Source organism: Hemitrygon akajei, chromosome 13 (genome assembly GCF_048418815.1).
Source record: "Hemitrygon akajei chromosome 13, sHemAka1.3, whole genome shotgun sequence".
Classification (NCBI taxonomy): domain Eukaryota; kingdom Metazoa; phylum Chordata; class Chondrichthyes; order Myliobatiformes; family Dasyatidae; genus Hemitrygon; species Hemitrygon akajei.
In genome coordinates this window covers 75,392,757-75,419,679 of record NC_133136.1, presented here as the reverse complement: position 1 = coordinate 75,419,679, position 26,923 = coordinate 75,392,757, and the positions used below count along the sequence as shown (strand labels likewise).

Sequence of the window (26,923 nt, the reverse complement as noted above, 5' to 3'; positions counted from 1 at the left end):
CTGTCATTTGCAGGGTGGTACAAAACCATAGGCTGCAATGGGCTTTATTCGCGATTGCTTTTGTCTTAATCACTCCAAAGCCTCTAGGCTGCAAACTGGTTTATACAACAACCTCCACCAGAGATTCGCAAATCAAGTCTAATGATGCTAAAGCTGGTGTATGTATACCCTAAAACATTAAGCCTTCAGTAAGACAAGATTACAAATTATCTTCTCCTCACAGAGTTGAAAAATACCTTGCATGTTAGATCAGTTAACAAAATACTGCATAGAATATAATTTCAAGACTGCTGGGATATTAAAAATGCATCAAGGAAAACAATTAGTCGAGGATATAGCGTAGGGCATAAGATTAAATATTCCACAGCAGTTCTGCTTATTTTACCGTCAGAAGCAGAGAACCGATCTCAGAAGATTAACTGAGTTGATCTGAGTCTGTAATGAACCTACTGACTGTAAAAAGAGGATTGAAGAATATTCCTCAATTCATCTTTATTCACTTTTTAAAAAAATAAGCACAGTAAGGAGAATGTGAATAATTATTAATTCTGTGCTTCTTAACCAAGGCAATCAGAGATAGAAATTATAATGATGTTTATGTTTCAGCTGTCAGGCATTAAGCTAAATTTTATATGTTCAGTGTACATGGAGAGGAAAACATGGGAGGATGTATCTGTGATGATGCTAATGATGTGAGTTTATAGAAGATTTAATAATTTCACATGTACTGTTAGAGATTATATATATAAAAAGCTATGTATGATTTCAAGTACTAAACAGGTTTATTTGATTTATGAGAAAATGTTTAAATTTTTGCACCTCTTTATACGCTCTGCTGATTTGCATTTTTCAGTCTGCCAAAAAAAAAGGGAAAACACTGCAAAAAGCAGTTTATAAAATCGACACAGGGGTCCTACGTCCTCCCAAAATTCATCCGGTGAGCACAGTTTTGTAGATTTATGTAGAAACTTACCATTAATTCCCTGTACTTTTTCTTCAGTGACTGATGGCGTTCCCGTAACTGGTTAGCCATTAGTTTGTACTGGTCCCGCTCTTGTTGACATGTATCAAGTTCCTTGGAGAGAATCAACAGAGCCTCCTTCTTACTCTCCAGCTTCCTTTTGCAAATCAAATACTGGAACAAAAGAAACATTTTGAAGTCAGGTTAAAGCAAGGAGTAAAAGTGATCAAAGCTTAGGCTTTGTTCTTTACAACAGAAGCAGGCAGCACTTTCAAATGTACCACAGGTAGCTTCCACTATCCACTGAAAGATATGCTACCATTTAAAAAACCCACCCCGTTTTCTTCAAATGACTATATTAGAACACAATAATTGCTGCATTTTTAAAGCAATCATGCCACAGAAAATCAAATGCATTTAGTATCAACATGGCCTTCAGTGCACGCCAATGAAACATTCAGAGGCTTAGTTTTCATCTGAGCTAAATACTGGGATGTTCCAAACCCATGTTCCCATAAAGCATTCATTTTTTCTCCTGATCATGGGGGAATCAGGATGAAGGGAAAATTGCTTGAACTTCCATGCTAATTCTGAAATGGGTGTAATATGGTAATGAACTGGGAAATGTAGGAGCTATTTTGGTAAAACACATGCTCCCTTCCACCACCTGGTATGGAGCAGGGAATGGTGAAATGTCACAAGTATTTTAATTTTACTTTCCTAGTACTCAAGTCAGCCTGGCCACCTTGGGGCATGTACACTCCTCTGCTAATATTCCACCTCCCTTTGTTGGGAGATTTCAGCTGCAATTTTACCTATCAAACCGATCTTACAATCATCACCTTAGCACAAGGTTGGAATTCAGCCTGATTTCCAGGTTAATATCTGGCCCTGCCATGTTGGAGATGCAGTGGATGTGAGCTGGATTTTTTACTGTGTTTATCCCAAGGACTTTATAAACTCAGGTGTACTAGTTTAAAAAGTCCCCCTCGTATAACATTCATTTGCTCTTCCTTTCAATACTGTCAAATGAGTCCGACAAAGGGCTAGGAGAAAGATCTAAAGGAGTCTTCAATGAATTCAAGTTATGCAGTGCTCATAAAGGGATTTTCAATTGCAAATTGTTGAGAGATATTAAAATTGGAAACAGACACACAGTCACTCTTTCAACTCATTCATTATGTCCAATGCATTCAACTTCAGTCACTAATTCTTGATCGCCCCCAGATAAACTCAGAGCAACCTTTTTCTTGTGTGAAATCACCATGCCCGCAATGCATGGAAAATTCAGCAACCTCTTTGCACCTGTTGTCAGCTAACACAACAAAATGACGATGAAAAAATACTGGGGTTCAAAATGAGTGCTGAAACTCATTCAAGCTTCAACCTCCTGGTTTGTGAAAATATAAACAGAGCTTTGACGGGATTTCAGCTTTCCAATCGCTCTTGGATATCCATAATTTGTTATTCAAACACAGTAAAACATTCTAATTAATGAGCATCAATTTAGGTGACCAACCATTGTAACAGAGTCTCATTACCATTTCTACATGGCTATAAAGTTAATTTAGATCGAGGACCAGGACAGCAAAAGAAATCTATACTCACAAAGCTTAGCTGATTAGATATTACACTATATGGTGATGCATGCAAGGGTACTGTGCGGCTCCAGTACCCTGCTGACACTCTTTGTAATACAGCTGTCATCTATCTGATCAATAACAACACTATAAATGGAACCAGAAGTAGCTCATTCAGCCATTTGAGAATACTTTGTCATTCAATAAAAATCACTCACGATCTTGCATTTCAACTCTGCCTTCCAACTTCCTCCTTCCCTCACTTTCCCCACATCCCCTAATGTCCCAAGTTTTCACACAATAATTCAGAAGGGGTTTGAAACATACTCAACAACCAAATATCAATGCAGTCCTTGAAACAGGAGAATATTTTCTTCTTCTACCTGAATATCCCATGTCTTAGTCTGAAATTGTACACCTTCTCGATCAAAAAATCCTAAATTGAACCAGATATACTCTCAGGATACACTCAATATTTCCAGAAAGTAGATATTAGAAATTGTGTAATGGTGGATTGAGAAATAGAGGTGTAAGTGGTTAAGATTTGTAGAGAGGAGAAAGGAAGATTGTCCTCTTTGGAGTCAGACAGATGATAGTTTAAAATATTAAAACATAAAATATAGAGTAGTAGGATTTCAAGAAAGCTGGCAAATGTGGAAGAGTTATGCCATAAAGAAAGGTTTGGAAAAATCTGCTCCAGACTCCTCAACCACTATTTTGCCAAATCTCTTGAGACTTTTGTATGCTGCTGTCATCTTCTGTTCTTTTAACCTGTAGAGAACACAGATCTGGCCTATTCATCCTTATTGGATAAAAATCTCATGAACCTTCACGGGACGACTTCTAAAGGAAATGTAGTCTTCCTTAGGCAAAGATACCAGCATTGTACATTGTATTCCAAGTGCGATCTTATTAAAATTTGGTACATTTGAAGCAATTTCTGTATTCTTAGGCTTCAAGGAAGTGCCAGGTCTTTCTAAGTGGTTGCTGCATCCATAATAACTTCAAGCGACTGATGTAAAAGGATATCCGGACGTAAAATTTTATACTACTCAAAAATACGTTGCTTCTCTTATTTTTCCATTAATGCAGGTAATGTTTCTCCACACTGTATTTCACCTACCACATTCTTGCACATTCATTTAACTTTCCCATATTCCTTTCCAGCCTCAGAGCTTTCTTTCCCACCTACTTTTGGATGCATTTCAATCAATTCTCCTTATCAATGCAAATATCATTGATTTAGACTGTAAACAGCAGATGCCCAGACATTGATCCATTTTCTACCTCATTATTTAGCACCTGCCAATGCCAAAATAATTTACTTTTCAGAATGTTAATTAATCCTTAATCCATGCTATTATTCTCAGTCCCATGAGTTTTAATCTTCTCTAACAATTTCCAGTACAAAGCCAAAACAAATGCATTTTGAAAATCCAACTGTGCTACATCCATTGTTTCCCCCTTACCTATTTTGCTGGTTACAACTTCAAAAATCTCCAATCAATTTGTCAAGCATAATTTCTTTTTCATCACTCTGTACTGACTTCACAATTACTTTATGACTAGATTTTAAAGACCTAGTTTCTTTTCGTCCAATATATTGCAATATTTCTTCTATTTAGGTCAGGATACCTGATTTATATTTGCCTGTTTTCTCATGAAAATAATTTCATGATTGACATATTTAAGTTTCCTCTCTTAAATCAATTAAAACCATTCAAAACTATGGGGGAATATGAAGTAGAAAGCCAATGTGTACATACGTTTAAAGTCATCCCTTATAAGATACCGGTATTTAGACTTCCACTGCCATTAATTATTTAAAATACTAGATTTTTGGTTGACCATAAACCATAGGAGCAGAACTAGGCCATTTGGCCCATTGAATCTGTTCCGCTATTCCATCATGGCTGATCTATCACCCTTGTCAACCCCGTTCTCCTGCTTGCTCCGCATAACCTTTGCCATCCTGAATAATCGAGAACTGACTAACTTATTATACTTGATGAAGGAAAAAAGATAGATGTGGCTTATATTGACCTCTTTAAGGCTTTCAACAAAGCTATGGTAGGCTTGTCCAGAAGGTTAGAGTACAGTTTTGCAAACTTGATTCAAAATTAGCTTGGAGATAGGAGGCAGAAAGTAGTGGTGGATGGGTGTTTTGCTGACTGGATGTCTGTAACAAGTGGTGTGCTGTGGGATTGATGGCAGGACCTTTGTTATATTTAGACAGACAGACATACTTTATTGATCCTGAGGGAAATTGGGTTTCGTTACAGTTGCACCAACTAAGAATAGAGTAGAAATATAGCAAAATAAAACCAAAAATAATTAAATGATAATAAGTAAATTATGCCAAGTGGAAATAAGTCCAGGACCAGCCTATTGGCTCAGAGTGTCTGACACTCCGAGGGAGGTGTTGTAAAGTTTGATGGCCACAGGCAGGAATGAATTCCTATGACGCTCAGTGTTACATCTCGGTGGAATGAGTCTCTGGCTGAATGTACTCCTGTGCCTAACCAGTACATTATGGAGTGGATGGGAGACATTGTCCAAGATGGCATGCAACTTGGACAGCATCCTCTTTTCAGACACCACCGTCAGAGAGTCCAGTTCCACCCCCACAACATCACTGGCCTTGCAAATGAGTTTGTTGATTCTGTTGGTGTCTGCTACCCTCAGCCTGCTGCCCCAGCACACAACAGCAAGCATGATAGCACTGGCCACCACAGATTCGTAGAACATCCTCAGCATTGTCCAGCAGATGTTAAAGGACCTCAGTCTCCTTAGGAAATAGAGATGGCTCTGACCCTTCTTGTAGACAGCCTCAGTGTTCTTTGACCAGTCCAGTTTATTGTCAGTTCATATCCCCAGGTACTTGTAATCCTCCACAATGTCCACACTGACCCTTTGGATGAAACAGGGGTCACTGGTGCCTTGGTCCTCCTCAGGTCCACCACCAGCTCCTTAGTCTTTTTCACATTAAGCTGCAGATGATTCTGCTCACACCATGTGACAAAGTTTCCCACTGTAGCCCTGTACTCAGCCTCATCTCCCTTGCTGATGCATCCAACTATGGTAGAGTCATCAGAAAACTTCTGAAGATGGCAAGACTCTGTGCAGTAGTTGAAGTCCGGGTGTAGATGGTGAAAAGAAAGGGAGACAGGACAGTCCCCTGTGGAGCCCCAGTGCTGCTGACCACTCTGTCAGACACACAGTGTTGCAAGCGCACGTACTGTGGTCTGCCAGCCAGGTAATCAATAAACCATGACACCAGGGAAGCACCCACCTGCATCACTGTCAGCTTCTCACCCAGCAAAGCAGGGCAGATGGTGTTGAATGCACTGGAGAAGTCAAAAAACATGACCCTCACAGTGCTCGCCGGCTTGTCCAGGTGGGCATAGACACGGTTCAGCAGGTAGACGATGGCATCCTCAACTCCTAGTCGGGGCTGGTAGGCAAACTGGAGGGGGTCTAAGTGTGGCCTAGCCATAGGCTGGAGCTGCTCCAGAACAAGTCTCTCCAGGGTCTTCATGATGTGGGAAGTTAATGCCACCGGTCTGTAGTCATTGGAGCCACTGGGGTATACCCTTAGTATACATAAATGACTTGAATGAGAATGTAGGGGGTCCAACTGGTAAGTTTGCAGGCAACAGGGAAATAAGTGGAGTTGTAGATAGTGAGAAAGGTTGTCGAAGGATACAGCAAAATATAGATCAGCTGGAAAGGTGGTGGAAGAGTGGCAGATAGAATTTAATCCAGATAAGATTGAGGTAATGCACTTTGGGAAGTGAAATTCTAGTAGAACAAACAGAATAAATGGCACCAGTGATGAAACACACAGGGACTTTGTGGTGAAAATCCATGGCTCAGAAAAAGCTGGATTTGGTAGCGAAGAAGACGCTTGGCATGGGATGAGTCGTTGAGTATAAAACTTGGAATGCCATGTTGCGGCTAAGCAAAGCATTGGTTAGCCCATGTTTGGAATATCATGTACAATTCTGATCATTAGGAAGGATGCAGCAACAATAGAGAAGGTGCAGAAGAGATTTACCAGAATGTTGCGTGGAATAGACGGCTGTAGTTATCAGGAGATACTGGAAGCTGAGGTGGTAATCTACAGGGGGTTATAATATATGTGGGGCAAAGATAGGGTGAACTGCGTTTTTCTAAGAACAGGAGAGTCTCGGGTTTAAGGTGAGATGAAAGAAGTTTAAAGGAAATCAGAAGGGTAAGCCTATCTGGACTGAACTGCCAGAAGAGGAGGTAGAGGCTCTTACAGTTATAACATTTAGAAAGCATTTGGATAGGAACCTAGATAGGAAAGGAAGAGAGGGATCTGAGCCTAATTCAGTCAAATGGGATTAGCATGAACAAGGTGGGTCATAAAGGCCCATTTCTGTCATGCACAATTCTATAATTCTACTTTGTATGATTATTTAAGTTTTTGCCTTCTGCTATAAAGAAACAAAAAAGTAGAAGGCAACAAAACAAATGGCAAAATACACAGAAAAGGATTATGAAAAGAAATTTGGAGGGAGTGAATAAATAAAGAAATATGTTGAATAGATCTCAAATTTCACCGTTAAAAATAACAAGAATGGCACATGCCCTGGGTCAGGTGATTTCCTCCCATAGTTTCAAAGAAATAGATGAGGAAGTTAAAGATACCTTCATTATAATCCTCCAAAGTTCTCTTGATACAGAATCCATCCTTTAAATTGGAAAATAGCACATTCTATTTGCTGGTTAAATAAGATGAGTAGTGAATATTATGGATCAGTCAGCGAAACATCAGTTCTTAGGAAATAACTGGAGTCCATAATTAAAGCCAAAGAGACCAACTACGAAAATATTCACCTAATCAGAGACAGGATAGATCTCCAACCAGAGAAAACTGAGTTTTTGAGAGGAGATAATTAAGTTACTGGGATGATTAGGTTACTGGGCAATGTAAGGCCTTGCATTGTGTTTGCAAGTATTCACCATATTTATAAATTGCTGAAGTAGTGGCATAAATAAATGAGATACTGGAAGCAGTGTAGATAAAAGTACAACATCACAGATGGTTATCAGTAGATTAAGCCAAAGGAAGACAGACTTCAGTGTAATCTATTTGGACTAAAAATGAAAAATTAGGTTAAATGGCAGAATGTGGGAAGGTAAAGATCTGTCCAACTAGATTTAGTAGTCATGTATGTAGATCTTTAAAATGGATAGAAAAATTAATCTAAAAGTCTAATTGGAATTAATCTATTAACTTTTCCAATTCTGATAAGAGGTTGAAACATTGTCCATTTCCCTCTCCATAATAAACCTGACTTGCTGAATGACCCCAGTATTTTAGATTTCTAGCATTTACATGTTTTTGCTTTTAGATTAATTGGAATGCAGGCCTTTACAACAGAGGACTTGAATATAAAGGGAAGTTAAGATGCTGCAATACAAAGCACTAGTTAAGCGACACCTAGTATGAAATGTAGTTCTGGATATAGCACCTTAGAAAGGATATATTGGTCTTGTTAACCTGAATGATACAAGGTCTTACAGTATTAAATTATGAGGAGTGATTATATAACATGGATCATATTTCCTGTAATTTAGAAGATTAAAAGGTGAAATCATTAAGGGGAACTAAATGGCTGGAAATGGTTACCATTGATTAGCGATTTTAGGACTGGCAGTAGAACAATCAAATAAAAGCTGGCCCTTTCACGAGACAAACGAGGATTCATGTATAGGACAAAAGAAATTTTGACCTCATTTGCAAATGCCAAATTTTTACTCTTGAATCTAAATCTGACAGAATTTTGTTCACCAAAAGAAATTTGGAGGCAAGATGGTGGTTGGAATAAATTGGGATGGAGTCAAAGGGAGATGGTGGTACGTGGTTAGTAGGGATCGAAAATAAATTAGAAAAGAAGTTTGCTACGGTGCAGAGAAAGCACCAGAGTTCCTCTGGTAAAGTGCTGCCATGGCTATAATGGGCCAAATGGCCTTTTGTCTGGTAACCAATCTATTATTTGAAGGGGTTGGGGGAACCCTTGGCTACATTTACATTCCATGAAAATTTCCATCAACCTGCATAGCTGAAGGAGGTCAGCATTTATAGCAAAAGGGTAAAACCCAACCCAAATGATAGTTCACTGATAAGTCAGCCTCAAAGGTTACAGAGAACAACCTCCAGTAGAATCAGCAGCTCCTAAAGAGCCTGTAAAGCAATAAAATTGCCTTTGAACAAATCAGTGAATATAATTGTTTTTTTTAATTACATTTTTGAGAGAAAACATAGTCAATATCTTTACTGCAAAGTGATAGACATGCAACAGGAAGATTTCAAATGCTTTAAATAGCATTGATTGATCAGAAATATTATGCATACTTGGCAATATTTTTAGCTCCAAAACAAATACTTTAACAGCATTTATCAAAAAAAATAGCTGGAGGAATTATTTCCTTTAATAACAATTTAACATCTTTTGGTAGTTGATCCATGTTACACTACAAATCACACAACAAATCAGAAAGGTAGACTGAATTTAAATACCAGTGAGCAGTTTACTGGGATTACTGATTTACTTCGTCCTGATGAAGGGTCTCAGCCCAAAACATCGGCTGTACTCTTCTCCATAAGTGCTGCCTCACCCGCTGCGTTCCTCCAGCATTGTGTGTGTGTGTTGCTTGGACTTCCAGCGTCTGCAGATTTTCTCTTGGTTGAGTTTAAAAATGCCTATATTTTGACCTCCAGTAAATAGAAAGCCTATAGTACATTCTTAACTCTTCTATGAAGAGTCAATAACTGATCCACACTTACTATAGCACTGCTAATATGTGTTATTGCCTAAATATTGTATCTTATAGTGCTGCTTCTTTTCCCAACTGAAAATCGATTTCACCCAAAGTGAATCACACCGCCAAACAATTCCAGCTCAAAACTAGACAATCCAAAAATTGACAAGGTACTCCCTATTGTGAGACCCAAATAAAACTTCCAAAGCTTCTGAGTCAGTGATATACGTGACAACATCATTTGCCAAAATATTGCCGCAGGGCAACTTGCACCATGGTCTTAATCTGTTGGGCACTGTTGGAACAAGATCACCTTTAAAATGGAGTGTTGAACTAAGAGGCCTGCAGTTGGGTGCACTGGAATTTCTAGCCATCTGGATATAAAGTTCTTGGAAATCTAAACTTGGGGGGAAAAGGCAACATCCCTGGATAAGGATGAAGGCAAATGTTGTTGGAAGATAAATGAAATCCAAGAATAATGTTCCAATAAAGAAGTCTCTTCCTTAACTTGAGTAAGGGAGGTGGATGTGGTGGAGAAAGGGAAACAAAATTAATATCCTGCATATATATTTATATATAAAATGATCTTTCTTCCATTATTTCTCCCTTCGCTTATTGCTTCCTGTTGTATCCTGGTCTAGCCCTGGTTCCCTTATGCCACAGGGAACAGTTAGACCTTCACAGTGCCTTTCTAACACATTGCAATTGTACCCATAATGCTGTTAGCATTAATTTGAACCTACATCTGCTCATGGAATTTTCTGCTATAAAATCAATATAACTGCTGTTAATTGGAGGAAGGCCAGCTTCCATGGGATGAAAAAGATAAATGGCAAGCAAAAGTTGGCAGGCAAAGCTGTAGCATAACAATTGGGCTACCTTTCATAAAGAGATGGTTTAGGTACAACTAAGGCACCAACCAATAAATAACATCTCTGGATGACCAAAGAAAAATAGTGGAAGATAAAGCAATAAAAGAATTGCTTATGCAGGTGTTGGATTGTAAATACCAATGAGAATTAGACTGATTACAGAAGAAGTTAAGGGCAAGTTAAAACAAAAATAAGAGCGGCTAAGGGAGGATATGAGAAAAGATCATTTGCTAAAAAATGAGAATCCAAGTGTTACAGAGGCATATAAATAGTAAATGGGTAGTGCATGGAGAAGAGAAACTTATTAAGGATAGAACGGGAACATACACATGGAATGTAAGGGCACTATTAAGGTGTTAAGTGAGTACTTTTGCTGTCTCTTCAGCAGGGAAGAAAATGTTTCCAAATTAATAGAGAGGGAGCATATACTCGAGATCTTTGATGTGTTAAACATTGATACTATGGAAGTAGTTGGTTATACTTCATATGGATGAGTAAATCACCAGGAGAGTATGGGATGCATGCTCAGATTTTGTGGGAAATATGGGAGGGAATTGCAATATTTTAATACTCTTTGGAACCAGGAGAGTAGTAAGTGATACTTTCTTGTTCAAGAAGAGAACAAGGATAAAGCTAGCAAGTACAGATCAGTCAGATTAACTTCAGTGCTGGGAAAGCTTCAAAAATTGTGATTCAGTACAGAATTTATAGTTGCACTGAGGAGAATGGATTAATTATGGCAAGCTAGCACAGATTTATCAAGAGTAAATCATGTTTAACTAATTTCATATAATTTTTGATAACAGAAAGAGTTGATGAGGTTAATACAGTTGATATGGTCTGCGTACTTTTGATATGGTGCCACATAACAGGCTTCTCAGTAAAATTGAATCATATGCTCTAAAATGGACATTGGTAGCATGGATACAAAGCTGTCTAACAGGCAATACAGGGTTGTGGTGAATGGTTGTTTTTGAAATTGAAGTAAAGTAAGTAATGTCTTTGCTAGAAATTAATGTTAGGGCCATTCATTTTCTTGATCTGTATTAATGACTTAGAACTGAACGTGTCAACTACAATTTCTAAATTTGCCGATGACATACAACTTGGCAATATTGCAAACTGTGAAAAGAATAGTGATAAACTACAGCAGGATATAAACAAGTTGGTGGAATGAACAGATGTGTAACAGATGAAGTTTAATGCAGAGAAATGGAAGGTGATGCATTTTAGTAGGAAGAATAGAATAACTATATAGGATGCAGGATGTTTGTCCAGGGGAACGCAGAAGTAGTAGACCTCCTGATATGGATGAACAAGTTGGGATGTTATCAGCAGAAAAATGGGAACAGGGAAATCATGTTGAATGTTAATGAAATATTGGTCTGCCCTGAACTGAAGTTTTGGCTCAAGTTGTCTCCTCATAATAAGAATGTGAAACATAGGACATGGTTCAGAAAGAATTTATGACAATCATTCCTGGGTTAAGTAGATCAGAGTGGGAGGGGCTGTTTTATTTAAGGAAAAGAAGGATGATGAGAGATTTTATGGAAGTTTTTAAAATGACGAGGGGACTGGATGGAGTGGGTACTGGGAGTTCATTTCCTTTTGTAGAGGATGTGGACTAGAGGTCACAGGTGTAAAAAGGCAGGAGAATTTAGAGTGACATGAGGTAAAGCTTTTTTTTAGGAAGTATGGAGTTGGAAAGTGGAAAGCACTGTCTGGTGATGTGTGGCTAGGGGCATCTTTCATTGTGGACCTCAAAAGTGAAAAGGATAAACACACAGAAAAGGAAAATCTGTAAGGTTATGGAGAAGAACAGAGAAGTGGAATTTATGAATTGCTCTGACAGAGAATTGGTGCAATCACAATAGGCCTTACGTGCTGTGACCATTCTATAATTCCATGATTTGGGGTTTAGCTGGACTAAATCATGGTGAGCTAATATCTCATGAACGCTTTAATGGTTGGAATGCTTTACAGACATTATTATTTTCAATACTTGCCTTTTTAATCATTGATATTTGAGAATAAGCACATAACTACAACAGCTCTATTTACAGGGAGCCAAGAAAGTTCAAGTTCAGCAGCCTCTTTTCTCCTCGTTTTATATTATCCCGGGTACTACTGGGACATTGTACAGCTTTATCAATGACAAATAATTATCTTTGAAATGCTGTCAATACTCAGCTTCACTGCCAATGCAAAATTGTTGATACTCTATAACAACAATCTAAACATTATTTTTGACAAAATGTTTGCAAAAGAATTTTGACAAGCTCTGCAACCTTGGGAACAAAGTGACAACATTATTCTATACCATCTTGCAGACCAACAACCACAGGAAAACACTTCAGCCTTCAAGGACAAATTTATATTTAAATATTCATTTATAACCCCTTATCAGAAAGATTATTTATACTTTAATTCCAAGTTAGTAAATATACCCTAAAGACCATAAGACTATTAGACATGTGAGCAGAATTAGGCCATTCGACCCATTGAGTACTCTGTTGTTCAATGATAGCTGATTTATTATTGCTCTCAACCACATTCTTCTACCTTCTCCTCCTTTCCTTGACACCCTTACTAATAAAGAACCTATTACCCTCCACTTCATATATACCCAATGACATGGCCTCCACAGCCGTCTGTGCCAATGAATTCCACAGGTTCACCATCCTCTGGTGAAACAATTTCTCTTCATCTCTGTTCTAACATCCTTATATTCTGAGGCTGTGCCCACTGGTCCTAGACTCCCCCATGTTAGGAAACATCCTCTCCATGTCCACGCTGTTAGGCCTTTCAATATTCTATAGGTTTCAATGAGATAACCCCTCATTCTTCTAAACTCCAGTGAGTACAAGCTTGGAGCTGTTAACTCTTTCATTCCTGAGACCACTCTCATGTACTTACTCTGGAAACTCTGCAATGCCAGCAAAGGGGTCCAAACCTGCTCATCATATTCCAAGTGCGGTCTGACCAATGCCTTACAGAGCCTAGGCTTTAGTAATATGTTTATTTTAAACAAAATGTTGGAAACTATACGTCAGCTTATCTAAATAATGCTCCGAAAGTGGTGTCTGTGTTTGTTTACATTAAAGCCTTTATACTCTGAAAAGGTTCATTTATTGCTCCCCCAAACCCTTGGTATGAGCCTATGTAAAGGCATAGACAAACTCAACAGATGCCTATCCAAGGAGCTGAGAATAGTAAATCACTGTAGAGTTTCTGAGAGGCATCAACCATGGAATCAGTTGCTCAGTTAATGACTGCTTCAGATGATTTTCAGTCAGTAAAAACCACTATTTCAAACTAATGCTTTTTTTTCCAATATAAACAGAAACAATCTCACACTTTGAATGTGGAAGATAACTCCACTCTTTATGAGTTTGTGAAGATTTCCTAAAACATTAACCAACTTCTATAGATGTGTAGTGCAGAGTATATTGACTGGCTGCATCACAGCCTGGCATGGAAACACCAATACGCATGAATGGAAATCCTACAAAAAAGTAGTGGATACGGCCCAGTCCATTACGGGTAAAGCCCTCCCCACCACTGAGCACATCTACACAAAACATGTCACAGGGAAGCAGGATCCATTGTCAGGGATCCTCATCACCAAGGTCATCCTCTCTTCTTGCTGCTGCCATCAGGAAGAAGGTACAGGAGCCTCAAGACCCATACCACCAGGTTCTGGAATAGTTATTACCCCTCAACCATCAGGCTCTTGAAACAAAGGAAATAATTTCACTTGTCCCATCATTCAAATGTTCCCTCGACCTATGGACTCACTTTTAAGGACTCTCCATCTCATGTTCTCAATATTTATTACTTATTATTATTTCTTTCTTTTTGTATTTCCAGAGTTTGTTGTCTTTTGCACACTGGCTCAATGCCCAGATTGGAGCATTCTTTCATTGATTCTATTATGGCTATTATTCTATTATGGATTTTTGAGTATGCCTGCAAGAAAATGAATCTCAGAGCTGTATATGGTGACGTATATGTACTTCGATAATAAACTTGCTTCAAAATTTGAATTGGAATTACTCATTTAGTTATTCCCAGCTACAGACAAGGCAACTTTTACAGAAATTAGATATCTAAAATGAATACCACAAAGGGAAATATAGGCAAATTTATGTCAATGTGAATAATTTTAATTATCCACCACAATGAAATAATAAACAATAGCAAAAAAATCTGCATGCTATGATAATGAAATCACCAATAAAATAAATATCTGAATACCCCACTTTATCCTTCTTCAACTCTTTAGGAATGACTCCTGCTCAAAAGCCACGATGTTTTTAAACTACCATAGTATGAACTAGCTCTGGACAAGAATAATTAAAAAATAGTACAACAGATTAGGGTTTGTTTCTGATATAATTACTGACCCCTCTTATATCATTGCTGTTGTTCTCTTTCACAGCTTGTGGTGCATCGGGCAGCATTTTTTGCTATTTCCTTAACATTTGTCTGTTCTTTTTATGAAGCTGAGTTGCTAACTCAATGCTTAACCCAGCATAAATGGAAACCATGCAAGGGGCCAGCTGGATTTGAACCTGGGACCATTCGCCTCAAAGTCTGGTGCTGATGCCACTATACCACCAGCTGGCATCCTATGTCATTAAATAACACAAAACTTATTTTAGAAAGGATCATTATAATTCCATAGTTATACTATTTGTTGAATATGTAAACTAATCCATGCAGAAACTTTTAATTCATTCTGGGACAGTTCCAGGCTCCATTACCAATTGAATAGACTTCCTAAAAGCATATAATGGCTAATACACCCTTCAGCTGTGGCAAGTACAGCATTAAACATACAGGCTAATTCTACAATAAAATGCTGAAGGCACAGTAGGAGAGGCAAGTGAGGTAATTATAATGATGGTGAAACCCTCTATGCTTCCTGTTATTGTTCTGTATTATTGATCACAAGTCCAGGAATAAGCAGATGATTTGCTGTATTCAGCACCACAACATTAATTAAGAAACAAGGAGAATTCTTGGCATAAATTGAGTATGCAGTTGTACAATAAATTATGAAGATCCAAAGTTGCTTAATCACTAATAGGAAGGGTTTTACAGACTTCAGATTTGCAAGCAACACAGGATCAGCATAGTAAAGGGAACTTAATCTTTCATGCATTATTCTCATTAAACAAAACATTAAAAATGTTGTTGAATGAGCTATAACTAATATTTTTATGCCAGTTATTAACTATGACTTAACAATCTACGTCAGTAACTGAGTAATAATCACCATTGCTCGATACTACAAGTCCCATCTCTGAGAAGGCACCAGACTATTATTCAAAAATCAAGAAATAGGAAACTCACATCACAGGACTGATTCACCAAGGCCAGCAGCACATTACTTTCCTTAATTGCTGACCTGAAATTCTGTGCTGAGGTATAATTTTACTTTTAAAAACAATGCACTGTTCATAAGGGTTTCTGGATATGAAGCCCTAATTTTGTATCATTCCATCACCATAACATTTATAAATTGCCATAACTGAAAAATAATATTGCCGTATTATTTATGTCTATGATACTTTAGCTTCTTCCATATGTCTTTGTTCATGCATCAATCTTTATTTTGATTATTGCAAAATATTTTTAAGAAATTAAAAATATTTATACTAGTTCACTTCCTCGTTAACTTGATCGGTTGTCCAGATGGTAGATGGAAATAAAGAGAGCGCAGTAAGAATCTAAGAGTCTTTGATATGTCACCAAAGACTAGCAAATTTCTACAGCTGTACCGTGGAGAGCCTTCTGTCTGCCTTATCACCATCTGGTATGGAGGCACAAATACACAGGAGTGTAAAAGGCTTCAGGGGTTGTTGAATCAGCCAGCTCCATCATGGGCACAAGCTGTCCCACCACTGAGGTTACCTTCAAAGGATGGTGCCTCAAGACCCTCACCATCCAGGATATGCCCCTTCTCATTACTACTGTCAGGGAGGAGGTACAGGAGTGTGAAGACCCACACTCAGCATTTTAGAAACAACTTCTTCCACTCTACCTTCAAATTTCTTAACTGTCCATTAACCCATGAACACTCATCTCACGATTCCTCTTTGTATTTTTTTTAATATTGTAACTTAAAGTAATTTCTTATGCCTGTATTGTACTGCTGCCACAAAACAAATTTCACCGTTAATTATTAGTGACAAGATTGTGGTAAGATTGACCTGCTGGGAGCTGGCCTGAATAGCCTCCTGCGTTCTCTAAGAAGCCCCTCAACCTGTTGAGTATTTCTAGCATCTTACGATTTAAAGCCACTTTCTAATGTTTTTTCCCCCAATAATTTGGTAACTTGCATCCGGTACTGAAGGGAAACAGCTAGATTTCAGGAGATTTTGAAAACCAACCGCTGGTGAATTAATCAAGCCGTCCAGACAATTAATCAAAAACTTGTGTCTTTTTTCTGCCACAGTCAGGCTCCGAACGAGCACCCAGCGCCGGCCCTCCTGACAATGCCACCGCCACGACCGGTTCTCCGGGCACACCCTCCTGCCCCAGCTGGGCGCAAGCGCACTGGCTACACCGCTAACCATGACGTGGAGAATCCGAACCGAAGCCGGATTTGCACTCCAAACCAGCCCGGAGATGCTCAAGTGTAGTTCCACGTGAACTGGCACCGCGCCCGGAAGTAATTCCACGAACTGTCCCATTTACTGTGTATTGATAACACCTTCTGAGGTAATTAAATGCACTGACAGTGCAGTATGGAACAGAGCCGTGCACTGCCCTCTCTCCTGGGATTGTTCCATCACTGCCCGCGCTCTGAGACGCCTCCATGTAGGACCCGCATTCTGGGGCAGTTCTATGCACAGTGTTGGAACATGGATGTGGTGCGTTCAACATTGCTCAGAGATCTCAGATAAGCTCCCCACTCAGGAATCAGAATCAGGCTTAAAATCACCGGCACGTGTCGTGAAATTTGTTGTTTTCCAGCAGCAGTACATTGCAATATATAGTAATAAAAACGATAAATTACAGGAAGTATATTCTTAAAAATTCAATAGTGCAAAAAGGGAGCAAAAAAAAAATACCGAGAAAGTGTTCCTGGGTTCATCGTCCATTCAGAAGTCTGATAGCAGAGGGGAAGACGCTGTTCCTGAAATGTGATTCAGGCTCCTGTACCTCCTCCTTGATGGCAGCAATGCCCTCGGTGATGGAGGCCTTTAATAATGGATACCACCTTTTTGAGGCATTGCCTTTTCAAGGTGTCCTAGATGCTGGGGAGGCTAGCATGATGGAGCTGGCAACTTCCTGCAGTTTTTTTCCCTGATCCTGTGCATACCATATCAGACGGTGATCCAACGAGTTAGAAATCTCTCTACAGTACACCTGTTGAAATTTTTGAGTGTCTTTGGTGACATACCAAATCTCCTCAAACTCCTAATGAAGTATAGCCGCTGTTGTGACTTCTTTGAAATTGCATCAGTACGTTGGACCCCAGATGTTGACACCCAGGAACTTGAAACTGCACACCTTTTCCATTTCTGATCCCTTAATGAGGACTGGTGTGTGTTCCCTCGACTCAGCCTTTCTGAAGTCCACCATGATTTCCTTGGTCTTACTGATGTTGAGTGCAAGGTTGTTGCTGCAACACCACTCAACCAGCTGATCTACCTCACTCCTGTACACCTCCTCGTCCCCACCTGAAATTCTGCCCACAATAGTTGTGTCATCGGCAAATTTATCGATGGCGTTTAACAGTCACGGGTGTGGAGACTGGTGAACAAGTCTAAGGCATATAGAAATGGGGATAAAACACATTCAAAGGATGAAAGTAATACACACAAAATGCTGGAGGAATGAGAGTTGGCCAACAGATAAAAAACGAAACAGTAAGGATAAACATTGGCAGGCTGTGACTAGTAGGGCACCAGAGGAATTACTGTTTGCGCCCCAGCTATTCACAGTCTTTATTGATATTTTGGCTGAGTGGAGCAAATGCAGCATTTCCAAGTTTGCTGATGACACACGTCCCTACAGCTGAGCATGTGTTTTTAAATAGTGAAAATTTTGGAAATGTTGCTTTTCAAAAGGATCTAGGTATCCTTGTGCATAAGTCACTGAAAGCTAACACAGGCGCAGCAATCAGGAGGGCAAATTATTTGGCCTTTGTTGCAAAAGGATTTGAGTACAACAGGAAAGATACCCTACTATAATTAAAGAGGGCCTCAATGAGATTGCACCTGGCACTGTGTACACGTTTGGTCTCCACCTAACAGAGATAGCAGCTGTGGCGGCAGATCAGTGAAGATTCACCAGTCTGGTTGCTAGGATGGTGGATTTGTCAAATGAAGGAAATTTGAAAGCTCCTATTCAAAAATATAAGATGGGACCTCATTGAGAAATATGCAAAATAATTAGCAGGCTGAAGAGGGTAGATGGGGAAGGGTTGGGAAGGGGCATGGTGGGGGTATTTCCATTGACTGGATTAACCCCAGTGGTTAGTCACAAGATACAGGGTAGACAAAGAAGAGGATACATTTCCTCATTCAGAGGGTGGTGAATCTCAGTAACACTGAATGATTCCATTCAAAGGTAGTTGATAAATTTCTATTTATAGAGGAAACAAGCAATATAGAGATGGGGTAAGGAAATTAAGATCAGTGGTGATCATGCTCACCGGGTTAATAGCCCACTCTTATAATGCTGCCCCACGCACTGTTCTCGCACACCAGGGCAGTAACGTCTCCACACTTGCCCGACACTCTGAAATAGTTCCACACAGACCCAGGTACTATCCTAATCAGTCTGGATGCGCCCCCCTCACTGATCCGTACTCTAGGATTGGCCGAAACACTGGCGCTGCATGTTGGGGTTCAGTCTGAATCTGAGGCAGTTCCAGAGACTGTCATACATTCTGGGGTTTTCCCCACACTGAAGGGGTAGTTCCGGATGCCGCCCCACGCTCAGGTGCAACCCTGATCCCTGGTTCCAGAGCACGCAGCTCCCACTTTCAACTAACCGAGACAGGAAGAGAACCGCAGCCTCGCCAGTTACTGTGTTCTTACATCTGGCCCCCAGTACATTTAACACCATAGCAATGAATAATAATTTTTTTAAAAACAGGAAGCTTTCGGTCGCGTAATTACTCGAGCTTCCGTGCTGTCCCCGTCAGGACCAATATATCTTGAATATAATTCCTAACAGATGGCTGAATGACATTTCCCTTCCGGACGCCAGCCTTGTTTGGATTGACTTATTTTATGCAGGCTCACCTCGTTCACTAGCCCCTGCCATTCGCCTTCGCTCCTCTTGGAGGTCATCTTATTACCAATCTGGATATGTATGTGTGTGTTTTTTTAAATAAACACAGCCGGCAGAAGCTACCAAAGAGAAAATGAGCGTGACGATTGGGATCAGTCAGCCACCGGCAGTCGCTTCCTGCTAGCTGCACTACCTCACTTCCATGTGTAAACGGAGCTCGACGTCAGGTCGAGCCAGGTTAAGTTCAGCAAGGAGGTGAGCCGAACAACACCAGCATAATCACTACTGTCCGTTTCTTTCAAATCGCAGTACCACGACGTGGAAAGGAGGAACAACTGGTTGATTTAAATACTGAAAGAAAATTATCCCCTCCCCCGACCTTCCATTCTTAAATGTATTGATTTGGTTGTCGTATGTGAATCCAATTTTGTGGTCTGGTTGTGTGGCAAGTGCTGTTAGTGACAAACGCTGCGATCTATCAACAAGGGTTAGTTAATGGGGTATTTAGCAAATCGTAATATATTTAGGAAGAGTCAGCATCGTTTTATGAAGGGGAAATCGTGCTATCAAATCTAGTGATTTTGTTTTGATTATAGCGAACGTCATAAAAAAAAGAACATAGCCATAAAGAGATATAGCAAGAGAAACAGGCCCTTCGGCCCACCCAGTCTGTGCTGACCATCAATCACCCATTTACATTCATCCCACTTTTTATATTCTTATGTTCCCATCAGTTCTTTCCAGATTCTACAAATCACCTACGAAGGGCAATTTACAGTGGCCAGTTAACCTACCAACCTACATGCCTCTGGTACTTTGAGGCAGAAGCTCTACTGTGTCGCATTAAAAACAGTGAGTCTGGATTTTCAGAAGGCACAATGGATTGTCACATAAAATGAGGACTCAAGATTATTATGACAAGGAGACTGAGAAGTGACCTTATAGAGGTGTATAAAATCATGAGGGGGTGAATGCACGTCGTTTTTTTTTCCGGGAAAGGGAATTAAACACTAGAGGGTATAGGTTTAAAGAGTGAGAGAGAAAGATTTAAAGGGGGCAATTCTTCTCAGAGGATGTTGTGTAACGAGCTGTCAGAGGAAGTTGTTGCGGCAGATAGGTTAGCAACAGTTGGACAGGTACATGGATAGGGAAGGTTTAGAGCAGGGATTTTCAACTTTTTTTAATATCATTAACCAATGGGTCCGTGGACCCCAGGTTGGGAACCCCTGGTTTAGACGAATATGGGTCAGATACGGGCAAATAGGACTAACTTAGGTAAGCATCTCGGTCGCATGGACCAGTTGGGCTGAAGGACTTAGTTCCGTTTTGCATTACTCTATTGCTAGTAATATGTTGGCATGGATAGAACATTAAATTGTAGAAAACATAGAGTTGTATTAAACAGCAACATGCAGAAAATGATGGAGAAACTCAGCAAGTCAGGCATCGTCTATGGAGGAAAATAAACAGTCAACATTTCGGGCCAAGATTCTGTTTTCTTTTACAGATTCACAGGTTGGTGACATGTGAATCAGTACAGGCAGTCCCTGGGTTATGTACAGTATAGGTTCCAAAAATATAACTATAACTATCTATAAGCCAATTTCTCCATAAGCCTGAAACATCCATTTTCGATAACTATCCGCATCATGTTGCCTACATGCAGTGAACATAATTATTTCATTTGATTGAATAACCACCCAACATTGTGCACAGTTAAACTAGTGGAGTATGTACTCCATCCAGTCATTAATGAACACCGTGAAACATTATTATTATCACTTACTTAAAGGGATTTTAAAATGTAAGGAAGTAATGCCATAAAGTTGGTTTTCTATAAGTTGGGTCATTTGTGTCCCAAGGAACCTCTATATCACACTTTGTAGGAAGGGACAGAATTTAACATACCAGGCTTGCTGAAGGTGCAAAGCTAAGTGAAAGTGAGGAGCCAAGTGAGGAGTGCGATTTTTTAAAAAGTACTCTTTGACTGGTTAAGAAGAGTGTAGTAGGTGTGAGGAAATCTGAAGTTTTTCACTTTGGTGGGAAGAATGAAAAGCCTGAGTGCATCCAAGATAGTTAGAAAGTACTGAATTCGTTGCAAGAAAGGAATCTTGGTGTGCTGGTACATGAGATACAGAAAGTGAACATGAAGGTGACGTAGGTAGTTAATGGTATGTGGTCCACAAGGAGAGCAGAGTTCAAAGATAATTAGGGAGTTTTCATGGAAATGTTTCAACTTTATCCATTATGTGAACTGGAGACACACAAAACTCTGAGAGAAATTGGCAGGTTGAAGGCCAGGGAGTGTTTCCTCCAGTAAAAAAGGGCAGAGTGGCCTCATTCTTGTCTTATGGTCTTATCTCAGGATAAAGAGTATGCCATTTATGAATGAAATAAGGAAATATTTCTTTACATTGGGGGATTTACACTGAGGCATTAGCGGAATCAAATGACCTAATTCCACACCTATGTCTTGTGGTCTTATGTTATAAATCTTTGGATTTCTTTTACTCAAGAGGAAACTGCATGCTCAATCATTAAAAATATTTAAGACTGAAATAGTTAATATTTTGTTTATTAAGATATCAATGTATAAGAAGACTGAGCAGAAAATTAACTATAGAATCAACCGAAGTTTCCAACAATAAAGACCTGAAGGGCCTCCTGCTACTAATGGTTCCCACCAACACTAGATTTCATCATTGACCTTACTCTTCCTACTGTATAAGTTCCTTCATCACAGATCCTTCAAAAGGTAGCATGGAGTATGTGAAGAGTATGGGAGTAAACCTTAAAAGTATGAGCTAAGTCATCATTATGTTGAATAGCAGAGCAGACTGGAAGGGCTGAATGGCCTATTCCAACTCCTATTTGCTACTTTGCAATGGAACCCAGCTTGTCCATAGCTGCAATCAAAAAATGTTTGCTCTGCATTCTGAGTTTTTAAGAAGATGAGATAAAATAAAACAACATGGATGAATACACTTTTATTATTAAATCTTGGCCATTGATTTATAGTTTTTTTATGGAAGTATGCACCTAATTATAGAACTGGAGCTAGAAAGTATCACTGACACTTCTACAGTATTCTAAAATAAATTTTTGCAGTTTGATTTATTCAATCACCATAAATCATCTACTGTGCAATGTAGTGTTGAGCATGCATCCACCAATTAACAGGCATGACTTCTTGAGAGATTCCAGGGCAGTATATAATTGTCCTGAGTGTAATATGCACTTTCACAGAACGTTGGTCTACCAATGATCTGGATGATGGGGTGGTAAATTGGATTAGTAAGTATGCTGATGATACTAAGGTAGGAGGTGTTGTGGATAATGAGGTGGGTTTTCAAAGCTTGCAGGGAGATTTATGCCGGTTAGAAGAATGGGCTGAACGTTGGCAGATGGAGTTTAATGCTGAGAAGTGTGAGGTTCTACATTTTGGCAGGAATAATCCAAATAGAACATACAGGGTAAATGGTAGGGCATTGAGGAATGCAGTGGAACAGAGAGATCTAGGAATAACAGTGCATAGTTCCCTGAAGGTGGAGTCTCATGTAGATAGGGTGGTGAAGAAGGCTTTTGGAACGCTGGCCTTTATAAATCAGAGCATTGAGTACAGAAGTTGGGATGTAATGTTAAAATTGTACAAGGCATTGGTAAGGCCAAATTTGGAATATTGTGTACAGTTCTGGTCACCGAATTATAGGAAAGATATCAATAAATTAGAGAGAGTGCAGAGACGATTTACTAGGATGTTACCAGGGTTTCAGCACTTAAGTTACAGAGAAAGGTTGAACAAGTTAGGTCTCTATTCATTGGAGCGTAGAAGGTTGAGGGGGGATTTGATCGAGGTATTTAAAATGTTGAGAGGGATAGATAGAGTTGACGTGAATAGGCTGTTTCCATTGAGAGTAGGGGAGATTCAAACGAGAGGACATGATTTGAGAGTTAGGGGGCAAAAGTTTAAGGGAAACACGAGGGGGTATTTCTTTACTCAGAGAGTGATAGCTGTGTGGAATGAGCTTCCTGTAGAAGTAGTAGAGGCCAGATCAGTTGTGTCATTTAAGGTAAAATTGGATAGGTATATGGATAGGAAAGGAGTGGAGGGTTATGGGCTGAGTGCGGGTAGGTGGGACTAGGTGAGATTAAGAGTTCGGCACGGACTAGGAGGGCCGGAATGGCCTGTTTCCGTGCTGTGATTGTTATATGGTTATATGGTTATATGGTTACAGAAAACCAGGGTGACATTCTACATTATATCTTTCCATGACAGGAATTTCAGAACCTCAGCTGGGGTGGGGTTGTCAATATATGGACTAAAACCCAGATCTATCAGATTTCTGCCTGATGTGCCCAAAATGAGACTATCAAGTCAATGGGCAGCTATTTCTTACGCAGCACAAATGAAATGCTGGAGGACTCAGCAGGTCAGGTAGCATCTATGGAAAAGAGTAAACAATTGACGTTTTTGGTGAAGACTCGTCTTCAGGACTGAGAGGGAAGGAGCAAGGTGCCTGAATTAAAAGATGGAGGAAGGAAAAGAGGCTAGCTGGAAGGTGATAAGGTGAAGCCAGGTGGGTGAAAAAGGTCAAGGGCTGGAGAAGAAAGAATCTGATAGGGGAGGAGAGTGGACTGTAGGAGAAAGTGAAGGAGTGGGGGGCCCGGGAGAAGTAATAGGCAGGTGAGAAGAAGTGAAAGGTCAGAATAGGTAAGGGGGGGGGGGGGGGTAAAGTTTTTGTTCACCGGAATGGAGAAATTGATATTCATGCCATCAGGTTGGAAGATACCCATAAGATGTTGCTTCTCCACCCTGAGGGTGGCTTCATCTTGGCACGAGAGGAGACAGTTGATCAACACTTTGGAATGGGAGTGGGAATTGCAATTAAAGTGTTTGGCCACTGGGAAATCCTGGCTGTGGTGGATGGTCCGGGGGTGCTCAACGAAGTGGTCTCCTAATTTACTTCAGGTCTTGCCAACGTAGAGGAAACTGCACTGGGAGCGCTGAACACTGTAGACGACCCCAGCAGATTCACAGGTGAAGTGTTGCTCCACCTGGAGGGGCTGTTTGAGGCCCTGAATGGAAATGAGGGATCAGGTCTATGGCCAGGTGTAGCACTTAGGCCACTTGCATGGATAAGTGCCTAGAGGATTAGTGGGGAGGGACAAATGGATAAGGGGATTATGGAGGGAGCGATCCCTGCGGAAGTGGAGACCCCTCCCTAACCCAAATGCCACCAGTAGTTGTGACTCAGGGGCAGTCCAGAGCTGTACCTGTAACCTGCAACTTACATTCACTTTTCCCCCATATCCCCAGCAGGAGCAGAGACACTGAGGAACAAATGGGTAGGCAGATTTTGGAAAGGTACAAAAAGAACAGGGTTGTTGTTGTGGGTGACTCAATTCCCTAATATTGATTGGCACCTTCGTAGTGAAAAGGGTTTAGATGGAGCAGAATTTGCGAGATGTGATTTGTGAAGGATTCCTGACATAATAAGTGGAAAGACTGAGTCGAGGAGAGGCCATACAGGATCTAATATTAGGCAATAAGCCTGATCAGGTGACAGATCTCTCAGTACATGAGCATTTTGGAGACAGTGACCACAACCACCTGATCTTTGGCACGGCCTTGGACGGGGATGGAGCAGATGGTATGGAAATGTATTTAATTGTGGGAGAGCAAATGATGATGCTATGGGGCAGGAGCTTAGGAATGTGAATTGGGACAGATGTTCTTAGTGAAATGTACAACGGAAACGTGGAGGTTGTTTAGGTAAAATTTGCATGGGATTTTGAGTAGATTTGTCCCATTGAGGCAGAGAAAGGATTGCAGGGTGAAGGAACCATGGCTGAAAGAAAGAGTGGAACATTTAGTAAAGAAGAAGAAAGAAGCAAACTTTAACTCTGGGAAGCAAGGATCAGACAGGGCTCTTGAAAGTTATAAGGTAGCCAGGAAGTAGCTTAAAGAGTGACTTTGGAGAGCTAGAAGGGAACATGACAAGGCTTTGGTCGGTAGAATTAGGGAAAATGTCAAGATGTTCTACACATATGTATATAATGTACAGGATGATGACTAGAGTGAGGGTAGGACTGTCATGATGTGCGCTGGCAATGTTGGAACCCAAATATGGAGGAAAGACAGACTCCAATATAGAGATGGCGACCAGAGTTCATTCACAAGAATTCCAACAGAGCATCAGTGGCTCAACACCGCAAGGCATAACATTCTCAAAACTAGGACCCCACAATTAGCACTAATCAGGTGTCCATTTAAATAATACAAGTGACATGGAATCTCCAAGCTTATCAAAATAAACTTAACAAGTTTAAACAGCAAGTACCAGGAGACTGCATAACAAAGAGTGAGTCATTAGAGGAAAAAAATACAACGATTAACAACACTCACTCATTAAACAACAATTCAGGTGCTCTAAACACCTCAGAGCCCAACAATCTCTGGCTCCCTGCACAGGCTCAAAGAGCTCATCACAGTACCATTCCTCCCTATGGCTGACACCCGATGGCCCAAGGAGAGCTGAAATCTCTGAGAGAGACCTAGGGAAGCTCAAGAAGGACTTGGGAGCCTCAGGAACCTCAAGGGAGACTTGGGAACCTTGAGACAGGGAGAACATTGAAAAAAACTTTGGAGACATTGCGTAAACCTTGGAAACATTGGATTAAACCTTGTCAACATTGAATAAATCTCAGAAACCTGGAAAACCTTGACGACCTTGAACTGGGAATGCTTAGACCAGAAAAAGCCTTGAGACCCAGAAAGAAAACTAGAGAAGCTTAACACATGGACCTGAGAAACTAGGAATATTGCTAAGAAAAGGTCAGAATGTGGACTCGGAAGGTGGATTTGAGAAACTCGGAATGTAGATTAGAGACACTTGGAACATGGACTTGAGAATAGATGACATTCTCACCTAAAGCCAACTGGTGTTAAAACACCACTGTTCAACCTCCACTGGGTCCATTACTTGACAGGGTTCTTCTGTTACAATGTGCACTGGCAATGTTGGAGCCCCAAGTGCAGAAGAAAGACAGACTCCAATGGAGAGATGGTGACAAATGTTTATTCATAAAAATTCCAACAGAACATCTGCCGAGCAACACCACAAGATGTAACATTCTCAAAACTAGGAATTAGTGCTAACTGGGTGTCCATTTAATTAATACAAGTAACAGGAAATTCCTGAGCCTATCAAAATAAACTTGCATGATTATACAGAAGGCAACTGGTGACTTTATTACAAAGAGCGAGTCACTCAAGAAAAAAACACGATGAACTTTAAGTGATAAACAACTTTCTTTAAGCAACAACTAATCAATTCAGGTGCCCTAAAAGCCTTGTAGCCCAATACTCTCGAGCTCCTGCACAGGCCTGAAGAGACTCATTGGAAGGACAAGTCAGGATAGAAGATGAAACATGTGACTGGAGTTGCAGGAGATCCTTAATG

At 40.1% G+C, this 26,923-nt stretch overlaps 1 protein-coding gene across 3 annotated transcripts in view; it reads right to left on the bottom strand.

The window, feature by feature from the left end:
- Positions 1-19,703, bottom strand: part of ccdc149a (coiled-coil domain containing 149a) — an 81,709-nt gene extending 62,006 nt beyond the window's left edge. The window contains exons 1-2 of one of the 3 annotated variants that reach the window (XM_073064899.1): positions 19,472-19,703; positions 974-1,135 (exon numbers count right to left, since the gene is read on the bottom strand). In XM_073064899.1, coding sequence (XP_072921000.1) covers positions 974-1,135; positions 19,472-19,519 — 210 coding nt within the window. In that variant the 5' untranslated portion in view covers positions 19,520-19,703. Of the gene's footprint in view, positions 1-973; positions 1,136-16,603; positions 16,730-19,471 lie in introns of those variants that run through there. The other 2 variants (XM_073064900.1, XM_073064901.1) reach the window with 2 other exon arrangements.
- Between the last annotated feature and the right edge of the window lie 7,220 nt (positions 19,704-26,923).